The 14,380-nt window shown below is 39.0% G+C and overlaps 1 protein-coding gene across 3 annotated transcripts; it reads right to left on the reverse strand.

The window, feature by feature from the left end:
- Positions 1–7,903: 7,903 nt before the first annotated feature.
- On the reverse strand, positions 7,904–13,681 carry LOC104964637 (cyclic AMP-responsive element-binding protein 3-like protein 3-A). Of its 3 annotated transcripts, none has more exons than XM_010793470.1 (6): positions 13,439–13,681; positions 11,464–11,532; positions 10,511–10,525; positions 9,546–9,627; positions 9,256–9,349; positions 7,904–9,175 (listed from the first exon to the last, which is right to left on the reverse strand). In XM_010793470.1, exons 1-6 carry the CDS (start codon positions 13,564–13,566, stop codon positions 9,063–9,065), a joined length of 501 nt encoding a protein of 166 aa, XP_010791772.1. In that variant the 5' UTR covers positions 13,567–13,681; the 3' UTR covers positions 7,904–9,062. The 3 variants fall into 3 exon arrangements, with proteins under 3 accessions (XP_010791772.1, XP_010791774.1, XP_010791773.1); XM_010793472.1 differs by lacking the exon at positions 13,439–13,681 and adding an exon at positions 11,667–11,719; XM_010793471.1 differs by lacking the exon at positions 10,511–10,525.
- Positions 13,682–14,380: the final 699 nt, after the last annotated feature.

Raw genomic sequence — 14,380 nt, forward strand, 5'->3', positions numbered from 1 at the left:
AGCATCATGCTGTCAAGCTAACCTTATAACCAGCAGTGAAAGCGCATGTTGAAGTCGCGGTGGAAGGGTAGCAATTTAAGCGGGAGTGAATTGATACTGATGGCAGAGAGCGTAGTATTGTGCTGCCACTAAGGAACACACACATTCAATTGAGCAGTAATCAGTTACAGATTGTTTGCTCTAAGAGGGGACTCTAAGTGAATGTGTTTTTTTCTTCTTTTTGGCACTCAGCTATTAAAACCACTGCCATGAAATTGGATAGAGTGTTTATGTGCTGCTTAGTGGGCCTAATACCAGACCTGCCACCTCGGGCTTTTCACCAACATCTCTTCTTGTCATACCCATCAGCCAATTTCCCAACAACCCTGCTACACACCCACACACATATCCTGATATCTGGCAATTAAAGGGGCCCTGTTATGCTATTTTTTAGGTTATTATTTGTATTTTGTGCATCTACATGTCTCCATGCTTTAATGTTCAAAAAGCTCTTTATTTTTCTCATACTGCCTGTGCTGCAGCACCTCTTTTCACCCTCTGTCTGAAACCAGAGCCCAGTCTGTCTGATTGGTTAGCTGTGCGGCTCTGTGATGAATGGTCAACCGCCTAAAGATGCCCCGCCCCTTAGCCATATAACTAAAGCGCGAGTGATGTGACTATGTTAGGGAAGTAAAAAGGAGTCCAATTTAGGCTTTTCCAGGCAGGGGGGAGTGTGTGGGATTAAAACTCCCTCTGGAGAGTCCTTTTACGTGCACAAACACCTATCGAACACACTACAGGCAAGGGAAAACCCAAAAAGCATAATAGGGCCCCTTAAATCACTGTCGATGCATTACATTAATACACTGATATCCCTAAAGCCCTTTTTATCCTTGCGTGTTCTGCTGGCTGAGCACAGAAAGAGCATTTTCCATCAAGCTATTATTAAATCTCAGAGAAGGCACATAATGAATTCAAGACTAAATCATGATTTTATCTCTTCCACTAATGCATAAGAATACACATTAACAGCCTGTATTTTAATCTTTTAATTAATCTGGAGCAACAAATATCCAGATGTGCACTAGGCAGAATGAAAACGAAGCTTGCATCCGTCAATGCTAATAAAAGCTGGTGGAATCCACTCTGGTTCGATGCCACAAAGCAGCTAAACAGTATCTTATCCTGTCAATAATGTGCTTAAGACATAATGCTCAGATAACCACTGGGGTCCAAAGGTAGGCATGTCTGACATTTTTCTTTTGCAGCTCTTGGCATACATTTCGTTTGTGTTGCTAAAACCTCTTGTAGAATTAATCTAAGTTGGTCACAAATGTTTTGGACCAAGATATGTAGGGTTTGTTTGATTGCTTTTAGTTTTCCTGTTAAGCATATGATGGAAGGAGTTGGATCTGAAACAATCAGTCCATTAATTGCCTTGCCAATTAACAGAAATGTAATCATATGGCAACACTACACACACATACCAGAATACGTTGTGTCGAAAATAAATACTATTTAGGGCAAAAAAAAGAAGTGTACTAAGTACAGTGATGCAAACACAGGTATGGTGAAAAAAGAGAGAACTATTCGAAGCAGAAAAAAACAGCGTAATATACCATCTGACAAAGGCCTGTGCTATAATCCTTCAATTAACTGGCTGTTCTTTATAATTTACTCAGATCAATAGACAATGACTCTATGTAAAAAAAGAAAGTAAAGAAGGTAAATAAATAAAAAACGATCCCCCGGGGAATCCCGACGCCCGGGATTCGCGAGCGCGAATACAGCCCGAATTAACGCCAGCCCCGGCCCGAAGACTAGAAACACTCTAATTTCTCACCTGGGAGGTTACACTACCGAAGAGGGATAGATTTCGGATTCTTATCTTGATCAAGGAATTTTTCTTAAAAGAGTCCTATTTCCGGGAGAGAGTTTTCGAAACGTGTTGTACTAAATTGAAAACTCAAGAATGTGATACCGTACGGAAAAGGATGACACTCAGAACTTTTTTTTACCATTTACATACCTGACTACAGAACTGTATTCGTCGGAGACTATCCTGGAAATGAAGTAATCCGTTCAGTTGTTCGTTAATATTAAAACCTGTTAAATGTGCAATTTAGTTATTAGCAAATATACATAAATTCTTTTACAGAAAGGTATATAGAGGTGTTCCACACCCAAATACTCATTGTCTAAATAGTTTACTAGTCTGTGAAAGAAAAAGATAGGGTGTCAAATAAAGGGAGGTTACCTAACAAAATTTTCATCACGACGTCCCCGGTACTGTCAGGTTTATGTAGTTTATAAAAACATAAATTACTAACGAACTAGGTTCATAAGAAAAAGACCTAACGAATAAAGTATAAGATAAACTTAGGATCTGTTAATTACATGTTGTAGACAAGTCCCTGATGTCTACTTTTTTATCGAAAGAACGGTATATATTAATTGACAAGTGGAAAATATTACACGTGACAGGGTCAATTACATGTCATTATTATGGTAAATTTTTTTTTTCTATCAGTCGAAGATTTTGCATAAAGCATCGTGTAATTGGATCTCTGAAACGATTTCCTAGTACATCACACACAAACTACAATGCCTCCTTTATGTAGTTTACCTTTTTGTCCAGTGGCTATATAAATGAATTCTTTTACGTACCTCTCAACCGGTGGAAAAACTAAGCAGGAATTTTTTGTTCTATGTCTACGTAGACATTATTTTCTAATTAGCACATGGGTATAGGGATTTTACAACGACAAAGATTTAAAGGTGAACTTGATCAAAGATGTACCCAAGCACAAACGACACCACTGTTTCGAGCTCGTAGTCGTCTTCGAACGCCGGTTGTCCTTTGGTAGGCCACGTCGCGGGTTCATCAATTCCGTGGTGACACACGTCCAATATACTCAAAGTTTTTGCGGACCAAACAGAAAAATATGTACAATCGTTTCCGTACTGTCGTTTCCTGATATTGGGTCCGTTTGCACTGGAAGACGGATGTTGTCAATTGTAATTTCATGTGTCGTAATTTAGTTTGAGATGTGACATACTTGTTTCGCGACTAACTTTTTGTAAACTCCCTACGTGAATTAATTGAAATAAAACGGTTAATGAAATGGCAGAAAAGGGAAGTAGTTATTTGATAAGTAAAAAGCTTTTAGGATTTTTTTAGCTTACAGGATTTGGGTTTTCAACAATCGAAGTAATGACGAAACAATGTTGGTTCCTCAGGTTTTGTGTTATTATAAAGTTTAAGACTTGGGTAGTGTAAATCCCTAGACCCTTTTTTTTGGGGGAAAACCTTTACAACATTAGTTTATTTATTTAGGTGTGTTGTTTAGCTAATAGTTGTGACAATCTTGCGGTTCATCCTCTTGTCTAATCAATAGTCTGTGTATAAAACAAAAGAAAAGGGTAAAAAGTCGAAAAAAGGACCCAAATTTAGTACAACGGCGTAATGCTTTAGGATTTTTATTATGACAGGTTAAGAGTTATAAATAAGACTTTAATTCCGCGAAAGTGTGGCTCATGAAAAGGGGTCCTGGAAAAGTGGGGGAAAAAGTCAGGGAACGAATCTGAAAGTACCCTCTTTTCTCCAAGGGTACAGACTAACGACCCGGCCTAACGTTTGGTTTTGATTTTCTTCAGACTTACTCTTGATTCATGCCGTTTTCATGAATGTCGCTTACGTTTAATCAGCGAAAAGCCGCGGAGTGCGAAAAAATTGCCGCTAAACCAACCTGAACACATTAAGCACCTCTTGGCTTCTAAAACCAAAAAAACCCCCCCCCCCAAGGCAGTCAGGCAGTTAAGGCTGGCTGCATGTTGAAGAAGTGAAGTTTTTTCTTCCTTGCTGTAGATCTAGCGTTTTATTATATTTTGTTCCCTCACGGACAAAAAAGGACCGGTCCTCTCCAAGTAACTTGGTGTTTGTGCTCGCCATTGAACAGAAGGCACCACTACCAGAGCAGACTTTCCTCATTGCCACTCTCGTGGCCTTGCACGGCGAGGTCGAGAAGTTTATAACGATCATGGGTAATCCCTCGGAGTGTGTACGGCGTCACAAACGGCTCCGACAACAGAAATCAAACAATTCGTGTTTACGGTAGAACATACAATAATCGTAGACCAATCAATCGATAACGTTACTTAAATTTCTCGAAAAGATGTGGTCCACCTTCCTCTCGAGAGAGGACTCTCCGAGTTTATTTGGAGTCGAGTCACTCCAATGTCATGTGGAACTGTACTAGTAATAAATCAATAATTACTCTGATTTAATAATTTGTCCATATTTTATGATATACCTGTCATTGTTTGTTTTTTAACAATTTTTATTGTTCTTATCTCAAAACTTTCCTCTCACTAAACAAATTTTATAGTTTTTTTCTTTTTAGACAATGTCAAAGAACAAAGGTTTACCCACAAACTCTCTACATGAGTATTAGAGAAAAATGCTCAGAGGAGTACAACGAGAAGTTCACGTGGCTAACCTACGAAAATTGAAGTATATAAATTTTTGTTAATAGAAAGGCGCCACCTCGTACGGGACCTTGGGGGGATCTCCTCAATCCCAGGGGGGGTGAATTTAGTACAAGTGAATACCTATCATATGATGTATGCAAACGTGAGTAAGAACACAGGTCATAGAATAGACAGACAAACCACCAGTACGGTGTTGGACACGTGTACGAGTACGTACGCAGTCTTGATACTCAGTACCATATACATTAGACCTAATCTTCCAACGCAAAAAAGAAACGTCGTACATTTCTTTCCGGTTTACGTACCACGACACTAAAATCAAAAAAATTAACGTTCGTCTCCAAACTCAAAGTTATTAAACATGCCGGGAGCCTCCTACAACATGTTTAAATTTCCTTTTTCCAAGGGGATGCGGGACGACATTTGTTATTATTTTTGGGGAAGCTAAAATATTAAATTTTGTANGGGGGAGCATGCCCCCGGACCCCCCTAGACTAGAGGGTGTCAGGTCCACTCCCCATTTATAAAAATAGCATTTTACCACTGCACCCCCTCTAATCTCAGATGCACCCTGAGTCATTTTGTTTAAGTACAGTGAGCCTTTCTAAAATATACAGTAAAGAGACAAACCCACCAGCATTATAGGATATACTATGACTTTGTGCCAAATACTTGTTGCTGATTTAGAGTACTGGCACCTTTTTTATTCCAATTCAAGCACTGGCTACTTCATTGTATTTCTTTAATTAGTTCAGTGTGACCTTGACTTTTTTACCCTGTGCATGGTCTTCTGAGGTGATTCGTGCGAAATAAAATTATAGATCTTATTAATTTATATGTATAAGAAATCCTTAGCTTCACCTACTGCCAGGTTTGCGCTGTCTGCGTGCAGGTCCAGCGGGGACTCCTTGGAGAGGATGTGGAGCCAGCAGTTCAGTGAGAGGTTAAAAGCTGCGAGATTAGAGGCTGCTCCCGAAGGGCTCACAAGTTTGGAGATCTCGCTCTCGTCCTCTGCCCCGCACAGAGCGGCCAGCGGTCCGGAGGCGCTGCTGTTGCTCTGCATGCTGCTGCGCAAGAGACCGCTTCTCTGTATTGGCGGCGGTGTTATCCTCCTCTTTCACTTACTTCCTGTTGGTGCGCAGGTGTGGATGCATAAATTCCCCTTGTCCTGTAGTTAGTCAAGCCTCAGAGTTGCATGATTTATTAACTTACTAGCATTTTACTTTAAAAAAGGTTGACATATGACGTAAGCTGAAGTGTTCCGTTATGCAGCCACATCTTCTGACCGTGATGCTGTCAGCATCATGACGCTTTTATAGTCTCTGAGGTGCGCGACGGTGCACTGCATGAGCGCGCAATATTACAACAAGTGGTTAGTCGTATGATCATTACAGTCGATACCAGGTATGATCCCCACTAACACTATAAAACTGGTTTTAAAGCCAGTTCTCTGATCTGTTTTTATTAAAAATGTACATTCAGGTTTTTTTTCAAAAGGAAAGGATGTTGTTTAGCAGTCTGATTCATTACCAAAAAAGTCTGTTTTCTGAATTCTGTTTGCTCTAACGTGAATGGATTGTTGGATATGTTGTTGCTCACGATAAAACCAGTGGGCCTAATTCAAGCAGTGCTTTCTTTTTGTGTGTGTTTGCTATGCTTGCCATATGGTTTATTGTTTTCACATTTTGAATGGAACAAGCTAATCCTCCTCTTTGATGTTTTGTCCAAATATCCCCTTCAATATTCCTGCATGTTAAGGAAAATTACACAGGATGGTATTTTTAGAAAGGTATACAAGAGATGTTTAATGATTTATAATATATTCGATTTTAAACATTGTTCAGTCTTTGGGAGAGTGCCAGCAAAATAAAGATATTTATGTGTGTTTCTGATATGTATTTTTTAAAAGTCACTTTAGGTATTCACACAACGCCCCACTTTTGTCAGCCGTTTGTAAGAAAGAGTACATTTTTCAAGCAGCATCAATATTTCCCTTGCATTTTAAGATGTACTGTATGTTGATTGATTTGAAATCCATTCAAGACAGTTGGAAGCTTTTTGTTCTCATCCACATTTATTTGTCTGGCTCCACATTTATTTGTCTGGCTCCACAAGCGATTAGGAGCAACTTTTAAACTAGTTTAACTAGTTGTTGAAGGTTTCTTTATAGGCCTACTGAGATGGATGGAAATGCAGATATAGTTTGAGTCTGACTCGCTGTGAAGCTTCTCATTTGCATTTTGCTGAAGCTTTACCAGACACTTTTTTTTTACATCTACATTTTTCTCTTGTCAAGGTCAATGTAAAGCATGGAAAGTAAGTAGGCCTACATCTATTTTTGATGTAGGGTACTACCTGCATGGATTATGTAAGACTTTATTCAATCTAAAGTGCTAAATTACATTACATTGCATTTTAATGATTAGTTTTAACTACAGCAGAAGAAAGACTAATAAAAGGTTTTGACCCTTTGTGCTTTTTTCTAATATGTTTTTATTAGAAACCAGATTTAATATCACTTTGAGCTCCCGTAGCCTTACTTTCAGTTTCTCTTGTAGGTTCTCGGCTGACCAAGGACATTTAGTGTTCACCTTTTTTATTATTCTTTGGAGCAATGCAGAAAAAGGAATTGAGCTCTCTATGTAAGTCCCCCTTACGTATCTATATTATATATACATACACCGAAAGTAAAACAAATAGTGTTACAGTTTTAAAAAATAATAATATTTTTGCTAGATTTTTCTCAAAATTGCTTTATCGTTTTAAAAAAGAATCGTTTAGCCTGCACCCTGTGTACTTTTTCCAGATCTTGACTGCAGTATTTAATACGTTTCTGGCTTCTTTGCATGAATGTTTTTTGGAACCTTTAATGAACAACATATGAAACAGTGACCTTTCTCTCCTGAGGCTTGATTCCCCTAACAGTAGAAGCATCACTGCTCTAATGATCAACATTCTGATATTCACAGTTTCTACCTCCACCTGTTCCTCTTTACCACTTAAAGCAACCTAATTAATCATTCATACATGGAGTCGAAAGTTTGGGTGTACTGAAAACCTACAAAATAGCTACAGCTGCTTGAGCAACAACTGTAACAATGTCAACTGTAAAAACTTTACCTGCTAAAGAGCCATGTTGACGGAGAAGGTTTAGAGAGGGACAACATAGAATACGTTCTTGCTACTAAGCTAGATCAGTAAGTAAATGTGTTTACTTTATAATACTATTGGGTGTTTTACTAAACATTTATCTTAGGACTGAGATTGGGGTTTCTGGTTCTGTGGTTGCTCTTTCGTCTTGCTTTTCACAGTAACGTTAGCCAGACTGCTACATTAGCCATGTTGCTAACGGATTGGCCAATAATGTAGTTTTACAACTTCCTGGTCCGCCATATGATGACATTGGTCTCAAAAATACTTTTTCTGCTACAGAATTAAACATTAGACATCTGTAAACAAGTAGATTTTTTAAATATAAATAATCATCTTCACAGTACAAACACTTAAGCCCTTATTTAACCATTAGGCCCTTAAAAATGCACAAATAGCTGAATCCAGTTATCTTTTTGTTTGATGCAAATGTTGTAGTCGAGGTACAGCTGAGATCCTACCCAGACGATCCTGTAAACTAGACACAGATGTCTGTCTGAATTGTGATGTTTTGGACAGAAACTGAGATGAGATCAAACGTGTATGTTCTGTCCATGGGCAGAGAACATTGTGTGAGGCACAAGAATAACCAGTGAAGTGTTGTCCTAATGAATGGACTCTATGTAACAGGCAACAGCCAATAATTATACTTGTATAATAACAACAAAGAATTCAACTCTAAAATTGTGATGTTATATTCACTATTTAAAAGAAACTCAAGTAAACTTTCCCTAATTAAAAGCTGGCACGAAGGTAAATCTTACTATTATGTGTGTATTAAACTCATCGAGCAGCTTTTGCTCATCATCTAATTAATTGGTTGATGACATGTCATTTTTTCCACATTTCCGTCATTATTTTTGGGATTCAAATGTCTTAAAAATTGGACATATGGCACATTCCCCTTTTGGGGCTCAAACAATGTATTTCAGTAAACTTTTAATTCTCTTGTGCTTTGTCAGCATTGCACTGAAGCGTTACAAAATGCAAATAATTTCTGATAAACCGTTTCAACATGTACATTCAAAGTAAGTATTCAAATACAGTAGTAGTAGTACACAATTGTGTTGTTTAAAATGTCATACATTTTTGCAGTATCATGTATATAATACATACTCCACTAGGCTCCATTTTCCAAAGCATAATGAAGAATTAGAAATGTTTAGATGACCTCCTGGCCGACCTCAATCTGAGTGAGAGGGTGAATTTCAGTTAAATCTTTTAACTAGCTACTTGTGTTTTGGAGCAGATGGCAAGCGCACCATAACACTTAATTCAGTCTCTGCAGTGGGAAATGGACGCTGAAAATTATTCAGACTGCTCATCTGGATGCTCTGCATGCAAGCAAGTCTGCTTTCCTATTACTCGTCTTCCCCCCTGGGGGTCCCGTGTAGATCAGTGATTTTTCCCATGCTTCTGATCATGGGGGGATGTGTTCAGCGTCAGAGTTTCTCCATCATCCGGCACAGGGCCTCAATGCCCCTGGAGACGGAGAAGAGAGAAACAGGTGGGACTCCCCGCCCTTCACCCATTGACTGCAGGTTGCGGGACGGAACTGAGGGCAGAGATGTGGCAGAGAGGAGTTGGTGTTTGTATGTGTGTGTTTTAGAGAAAATGAGAGTAGTGTATACACACCTTTGGTTTGTGTGTACTCTCCTTGGCTTGGTTGACTGTAGGGGTCTGGTTGAAGATTTGCAGAAATGAGGAGGGAGAAGGACAGGAGCAAAACCTGGACATAAAGCAAGAGGGCAGGCCAAAATTGATAGTTGTTACATAGATGTACAACGTATTAGGCATAACCTACATAACATTTTATCTAAAAGATAATACGGTATTGTATCTTACTATTTCGTTTTTGCAGATTATGCCGTCAGAGCAAATAGTCAGTGGTGTAAACTAATGTAATGTTGAGTAATATATCTCACCAGGATGCAGGTCCCTCTGTGTGTTTTGCCGGAGCCGTTAGGAACGAGAGCCTGCAGGCGGCTGAGCTGCTCCAGCAGATCACTGCAATGCAAATACACACAGGAAGAAGATTGAGACTTTGTAAAAGTTTCCTCGAGAGGACATTCATGTTTCTTTTGAAAAATAGGCAAGGCAAGTTTATTTATATAGCACCTTTCAACACAAGGCTATTCAAAGTGCTTTACGAAAATGAAAGACATTAAGAGCATGAAGAAACATATTATAAAATGGCATTTAAAAACACTCAATTCAAAGCAAAGATAATAAAACATGAATAACAAAAGGTACATGAATAAAAGTTACAGAGCAGTGTGAGATACACACATCTGAAATGTTTAGGTCTGACTCTCAATCATTGCTAACTTTTTAGCAGAAATAGAAATAGTTTTATATCACCTCCCTTTCTTTCTACTTTCTTGTTTAACGTGTCCTTTAGTTATTTCCAGTGTTTCCTGCTAAACGAACCCCCTTTGGAAAATTATAATCTGACCCCATGGTACCTTTTAGTTTTCACCAAAACTGTTTCTCTTTTTTAAATGCACATAGGCCAAGTTAAGTTTAAGTTGTCTTTTCTAGGACTTTGTGGGTGTCCCCCGCGAACCAGGGTCTTGATACCGAAACGGCACACGTAGGGGACCATAACCACCTACGAGGGGACTTTAACTCCAATACACGTAGGGGACTTTAACCCTAAAAATACTAAGCCAGGATATATCCATTAAAAGCAGCGGCAAAAAAAAAAGTCTTCAGCCTGGATTTAAAAGTAGTAAGAGTTGTAGCGGACCTGCAGGTTTCTGGGAATTTGTTAGGCATATTTTTTTCAGTGTCAGGGAACAATGGCAACTTAAAAGAAACTGAAAGTAGAACAGCGTGTGGCAGAAAAGTGCAGGGACACGACCTCTTATCACGTTTTGTTTCAACTCACCGGGCACTCTGCCAGCTTCAGAAAGAAAGCAGCATAATGAGTTGGCAGGATGGAGAGAAAGAAAAGTCAGAGAACACTGTGTGAGGTTTCACTGCATAATTAGATGGGCTTTGCATTTTGGAAAATGTGCACTTAGCCTATAGTCAGTCTTGTTTGAAAAGAAGTTGAACGTTTTCATAAGCAGGTTGGCAGCTTCTGGAGAGTGAGGGGCCGGGCACAAAATGATAAATGAAACTCTGAGATATATACTCCAAAACGCATCAAAGGCAGAAAAGAGATATTGAATTAAGCTACACAAATCCAATGGCTTTCAAGAAATAAGGGCAAAAACAAAGATAAAACATGGACGGTTTATTTCCTGTGTTCAGGATAATGCCCATTACAGAGTGTCTCTGTGACAGTAATTGCAATATTTGGAGGAGGATGCTGAGCTGCAGTTGGCTCAGTAGGTAAACTGACGGTTAACTGAACCCCTCCCATCTAACAGTGACAGTCCAATCACAGGTGAGCCTCTACCTGGACGGCTGAGATTAGAAGTTTGTGTCATGACAACATGTGGTTTTGAGTTTTTATGAATGTAATTCTGACATTGCTGTTTTTTTTCCAGCTGTGGCATTCAGTTTCAGTCTTTAGGTACCATATGAAACCATGAAATACATATAAGATCTCATTTTACTGGGTCTTCATTAAAACATGTCAGTTGAAAACTTATCCAAAAAAAGAGCTAGGGTTAGCTTTATTAATTGGAGCATCTGATTACACCTGTGAGGGGGAGTTTGTAATTTCAGATGATAGCATATTTCTTAAAGCCAGTTTTAAACAAAAAAGACAAGCAGCTAACGGTTTGAGCCTCTGAAATGTGCTGATTTGGTTTGCTTCTAATTCACCATAGATTAAATGTATTTGGACTGTTGGTCAGACAAAACAATTTATGAGAAGATTTGAGGACTCACCTGTTGGTGTCCTCCAACTGCTGGATCTTTCTCTGCAGCTTGAGGTTGTGAGCACTACATGCGGACATCCTACAGAAAGAGACAGCAGAGAAGAGGGGAGATATAAATATCAAAAAAACATATAATATTTTTGTTATGATGTTGGATGGTCCCCCCTATGTTTATCCAATGCCAATAACCGTGTGCTGAGGGTTATCTCGCACCTCATTCTGTCATCTTTTCGAACACCCTCCTTTTTTCTTCTTCAGCTGTTTGCTCTTGCTTTTGTTTATCACAGTGTGTCACACTCTATTATGGTGTTATCTGAGCTGAACCACGACTGATAATGATGTCATGTGTTATGCTCTGCATGCATCATTTCCAACATATGCTGACCCTGCTCATTGGTTGAAAATCTCCTCATGACGTCCAGCGACAACAAAGCTCATGCTTAAATTAGTGTTGGTGGCACTCTATCAGATATTTAAAGCTCCTATAAAATAAACACGATTTTAAAAAGTGACATGCACAAGGTATGTTTGGCCACTTTGAGGCCCTGCTGTCAGCGCAAATATGCATTTGTATCTGACCAAAGGTAGAAATACACATACTGTTCTAAGACTTTCAATGTAATTATAACTAAATGCTGATTGATTCAGGGTAACCCTACTTTTCTGACATGAATCACTGTCATGGGAAACCTTGTTTTTCTGTAGGTGTGATGGGAAGAAATAGCCAATGTGGGGGAGGAAGGCAGGATTAAGAAATGTAAAGACATTTTAACACATTTAGTGAGGCTGGCTGTGACGAGACTTGATCTTCACTGCCAGGAGGAGGAGGAAGGAGGGAGGAGGAGGAAGGAGGAGGAGGAGGAGGAGGAAGGAAGGAGGGAGGAGGAGGACGAGGACGAGGACGAGGACGAGGACGAGGACGACTTTACTGAGCTCTTGGCAAAACCTCCTGCACCTCTGTTGGGGGTCTGTTGCAACCAAGCAGCATCCTCAACTTCCAATTAATCTAACACAGAGCACAGCTGCTCTTTTGTGCTGCTGGCTATCATACTACATGTTGTTTTCTGTCCAAGTGTCCCCACATCAGACAAAGAAAGCTCACAGCTGCACTGTGTATGTACATTGTTCTGATGTGCTGGAAAACCCACACATTCTGAGATTGTTCAATACTTATATGTCAGCCCTGAGCTACCGTTTTTTTTAAATATTCAGAAGTATGAATATGTTGGCCTCACAAGACTAAACAATCTTTTTCTGTTAGTTTGTATTTTAGATATATCAATCCACAACATGTTCTATTTCCCTTAAATAAATACTAAAATAAGTTGCGTTTAACAATGTGCCCTAGTACAAACAGGCCTTTGTACTCATTATATTCTCTCACTCGTTTTATTCAGCACTTGATATAATACATTGGAAACATCGGCCTTTTTGTGGCTCTAGAGCTATCTTTTTTTGTTGTTGGCAGGGACAGTACACAGCTTTTCAGTTGTACCAGAGTCTGCTTTGAATAATTTACATTTATAGTGTCTGTTAAAAATATATGTGGATACTTTAGAAAAAATATTGTTCCATATCTCTTGTGTTTTGCTTTTGGCAACATAAGTCTGATATTTCTGTGCTGAATTCCCCAGTTATCCATTTACTTTGGGTACAGCTGTATTACCCTTTTCTCTTGAAAAACCTTGTGTAAGTATCTGAGTCTCTCAGGTTAGTTCAGCCATCACAGCTACTGCCATTCAGCTTTTTGTCTATTTTTAAATTCCCAACCAGAAAATTCTGTTGCTTTGAGTTTCTCCGCGAGTCTGAGAAGCTTTTCATGGAAATGTTCCAATCCATGCAGCAGTTTGTTAATGTTGTGGAAAAACCAGGCTCATTATAGAGTGCTACAGAACACAACAAATTATTACAGATCAAAGTTCAATTTCTAGGCCAATGTATTCTGAGAAAACCAGTGATGTTGCTTTAGTGCAGCTGGCTCCTACCTTCCCTCCAGACTATCAACATATTCCCTCTTCTTCTTCCGACTCTCTTGAGCTGAGCGCTTGTTGCGGATCTTCCGACGGATTTTCTTCAAAATCTTCTCTTCAAACTTGTCAGGGTGATGAAACATATGGGTAGATAGGGATAAGAGAGAATAAAGACGAACGAGTAAGTGAGGGGAAGCTCGGGAGAAACTGGCAGAGGTTTTCAAACGTTGTACAGATTTAGATTTTGACTAATGCATGTGTGTGCCAGAAACAGAGGAGGCAGTTAATGTGGAAAGATGTCTGCCCTACATACAGTACTGTATGTTTCTTGCTCATGTACCTTGGACAGGGGCAGTTTTCCGGGTAAGTTCACCCCTTCTCTAGCCAGAAGCTTCTTCTCATCCTCATTTAATAAAAGCTCCTGCAGGCAATGCTGGGGAAATCGCAGCGCCTGTGAACCAGATGACAGAATATACCACTTAAGGTGACTCTCTGGACAGTTTACCTAGACAAGACTCTGGACCAGTTCATAACATATTTGGTGCAAAGGATGCTCTTTACTCATGTCTCTAGTCAAATTATAAAGAATAGCAGTGAACTGTTCAGTTAGTTATTATTTCTTTGTTATTAACACTGAGACTTTCTACTCAATGTTCCCATTGGTTAGAAAGTTTTCAAAAAGTCATTATTTCACAGAAATATTTAACTCTTTCTTATTGCTTGCTGAAAATCTTGAGCTAGCAAGCACATCAAAACCAAAAGCTTAATGAATTTAATGAATTATTTTTGCTGTTGTAGTATATTATAGGCTTGCTGAAAACAATGTTGTTATGACAGTAGGGAAATTGCATGTACAATACTTCTTAATTACAATTAATTGTGTATTGAAATGTGTTGTTTTTAAAATAGGGTAATTGTATTTTTCTCCAAAAAGACAATATACTTTTGAAGGGTTAC

The sequence above is a fragment of the Notothenia coriiceps genome, unplaced genomic scaffold, assembly GCF_000735185.1.
Source record: "Notothenia coriiceps isolate Sejong01 unplaced genomic scaffold, NC01 NC01_scaffold00037244, whole genome shotgun sequence".
Taxonomy (NCBI): domain Eukaryota; kingdom Metazoa; phylum Chordata; class Actinopteri; order Perciformes; family Nototheniidae; genus Notothenia; species Notothenia coriiceps.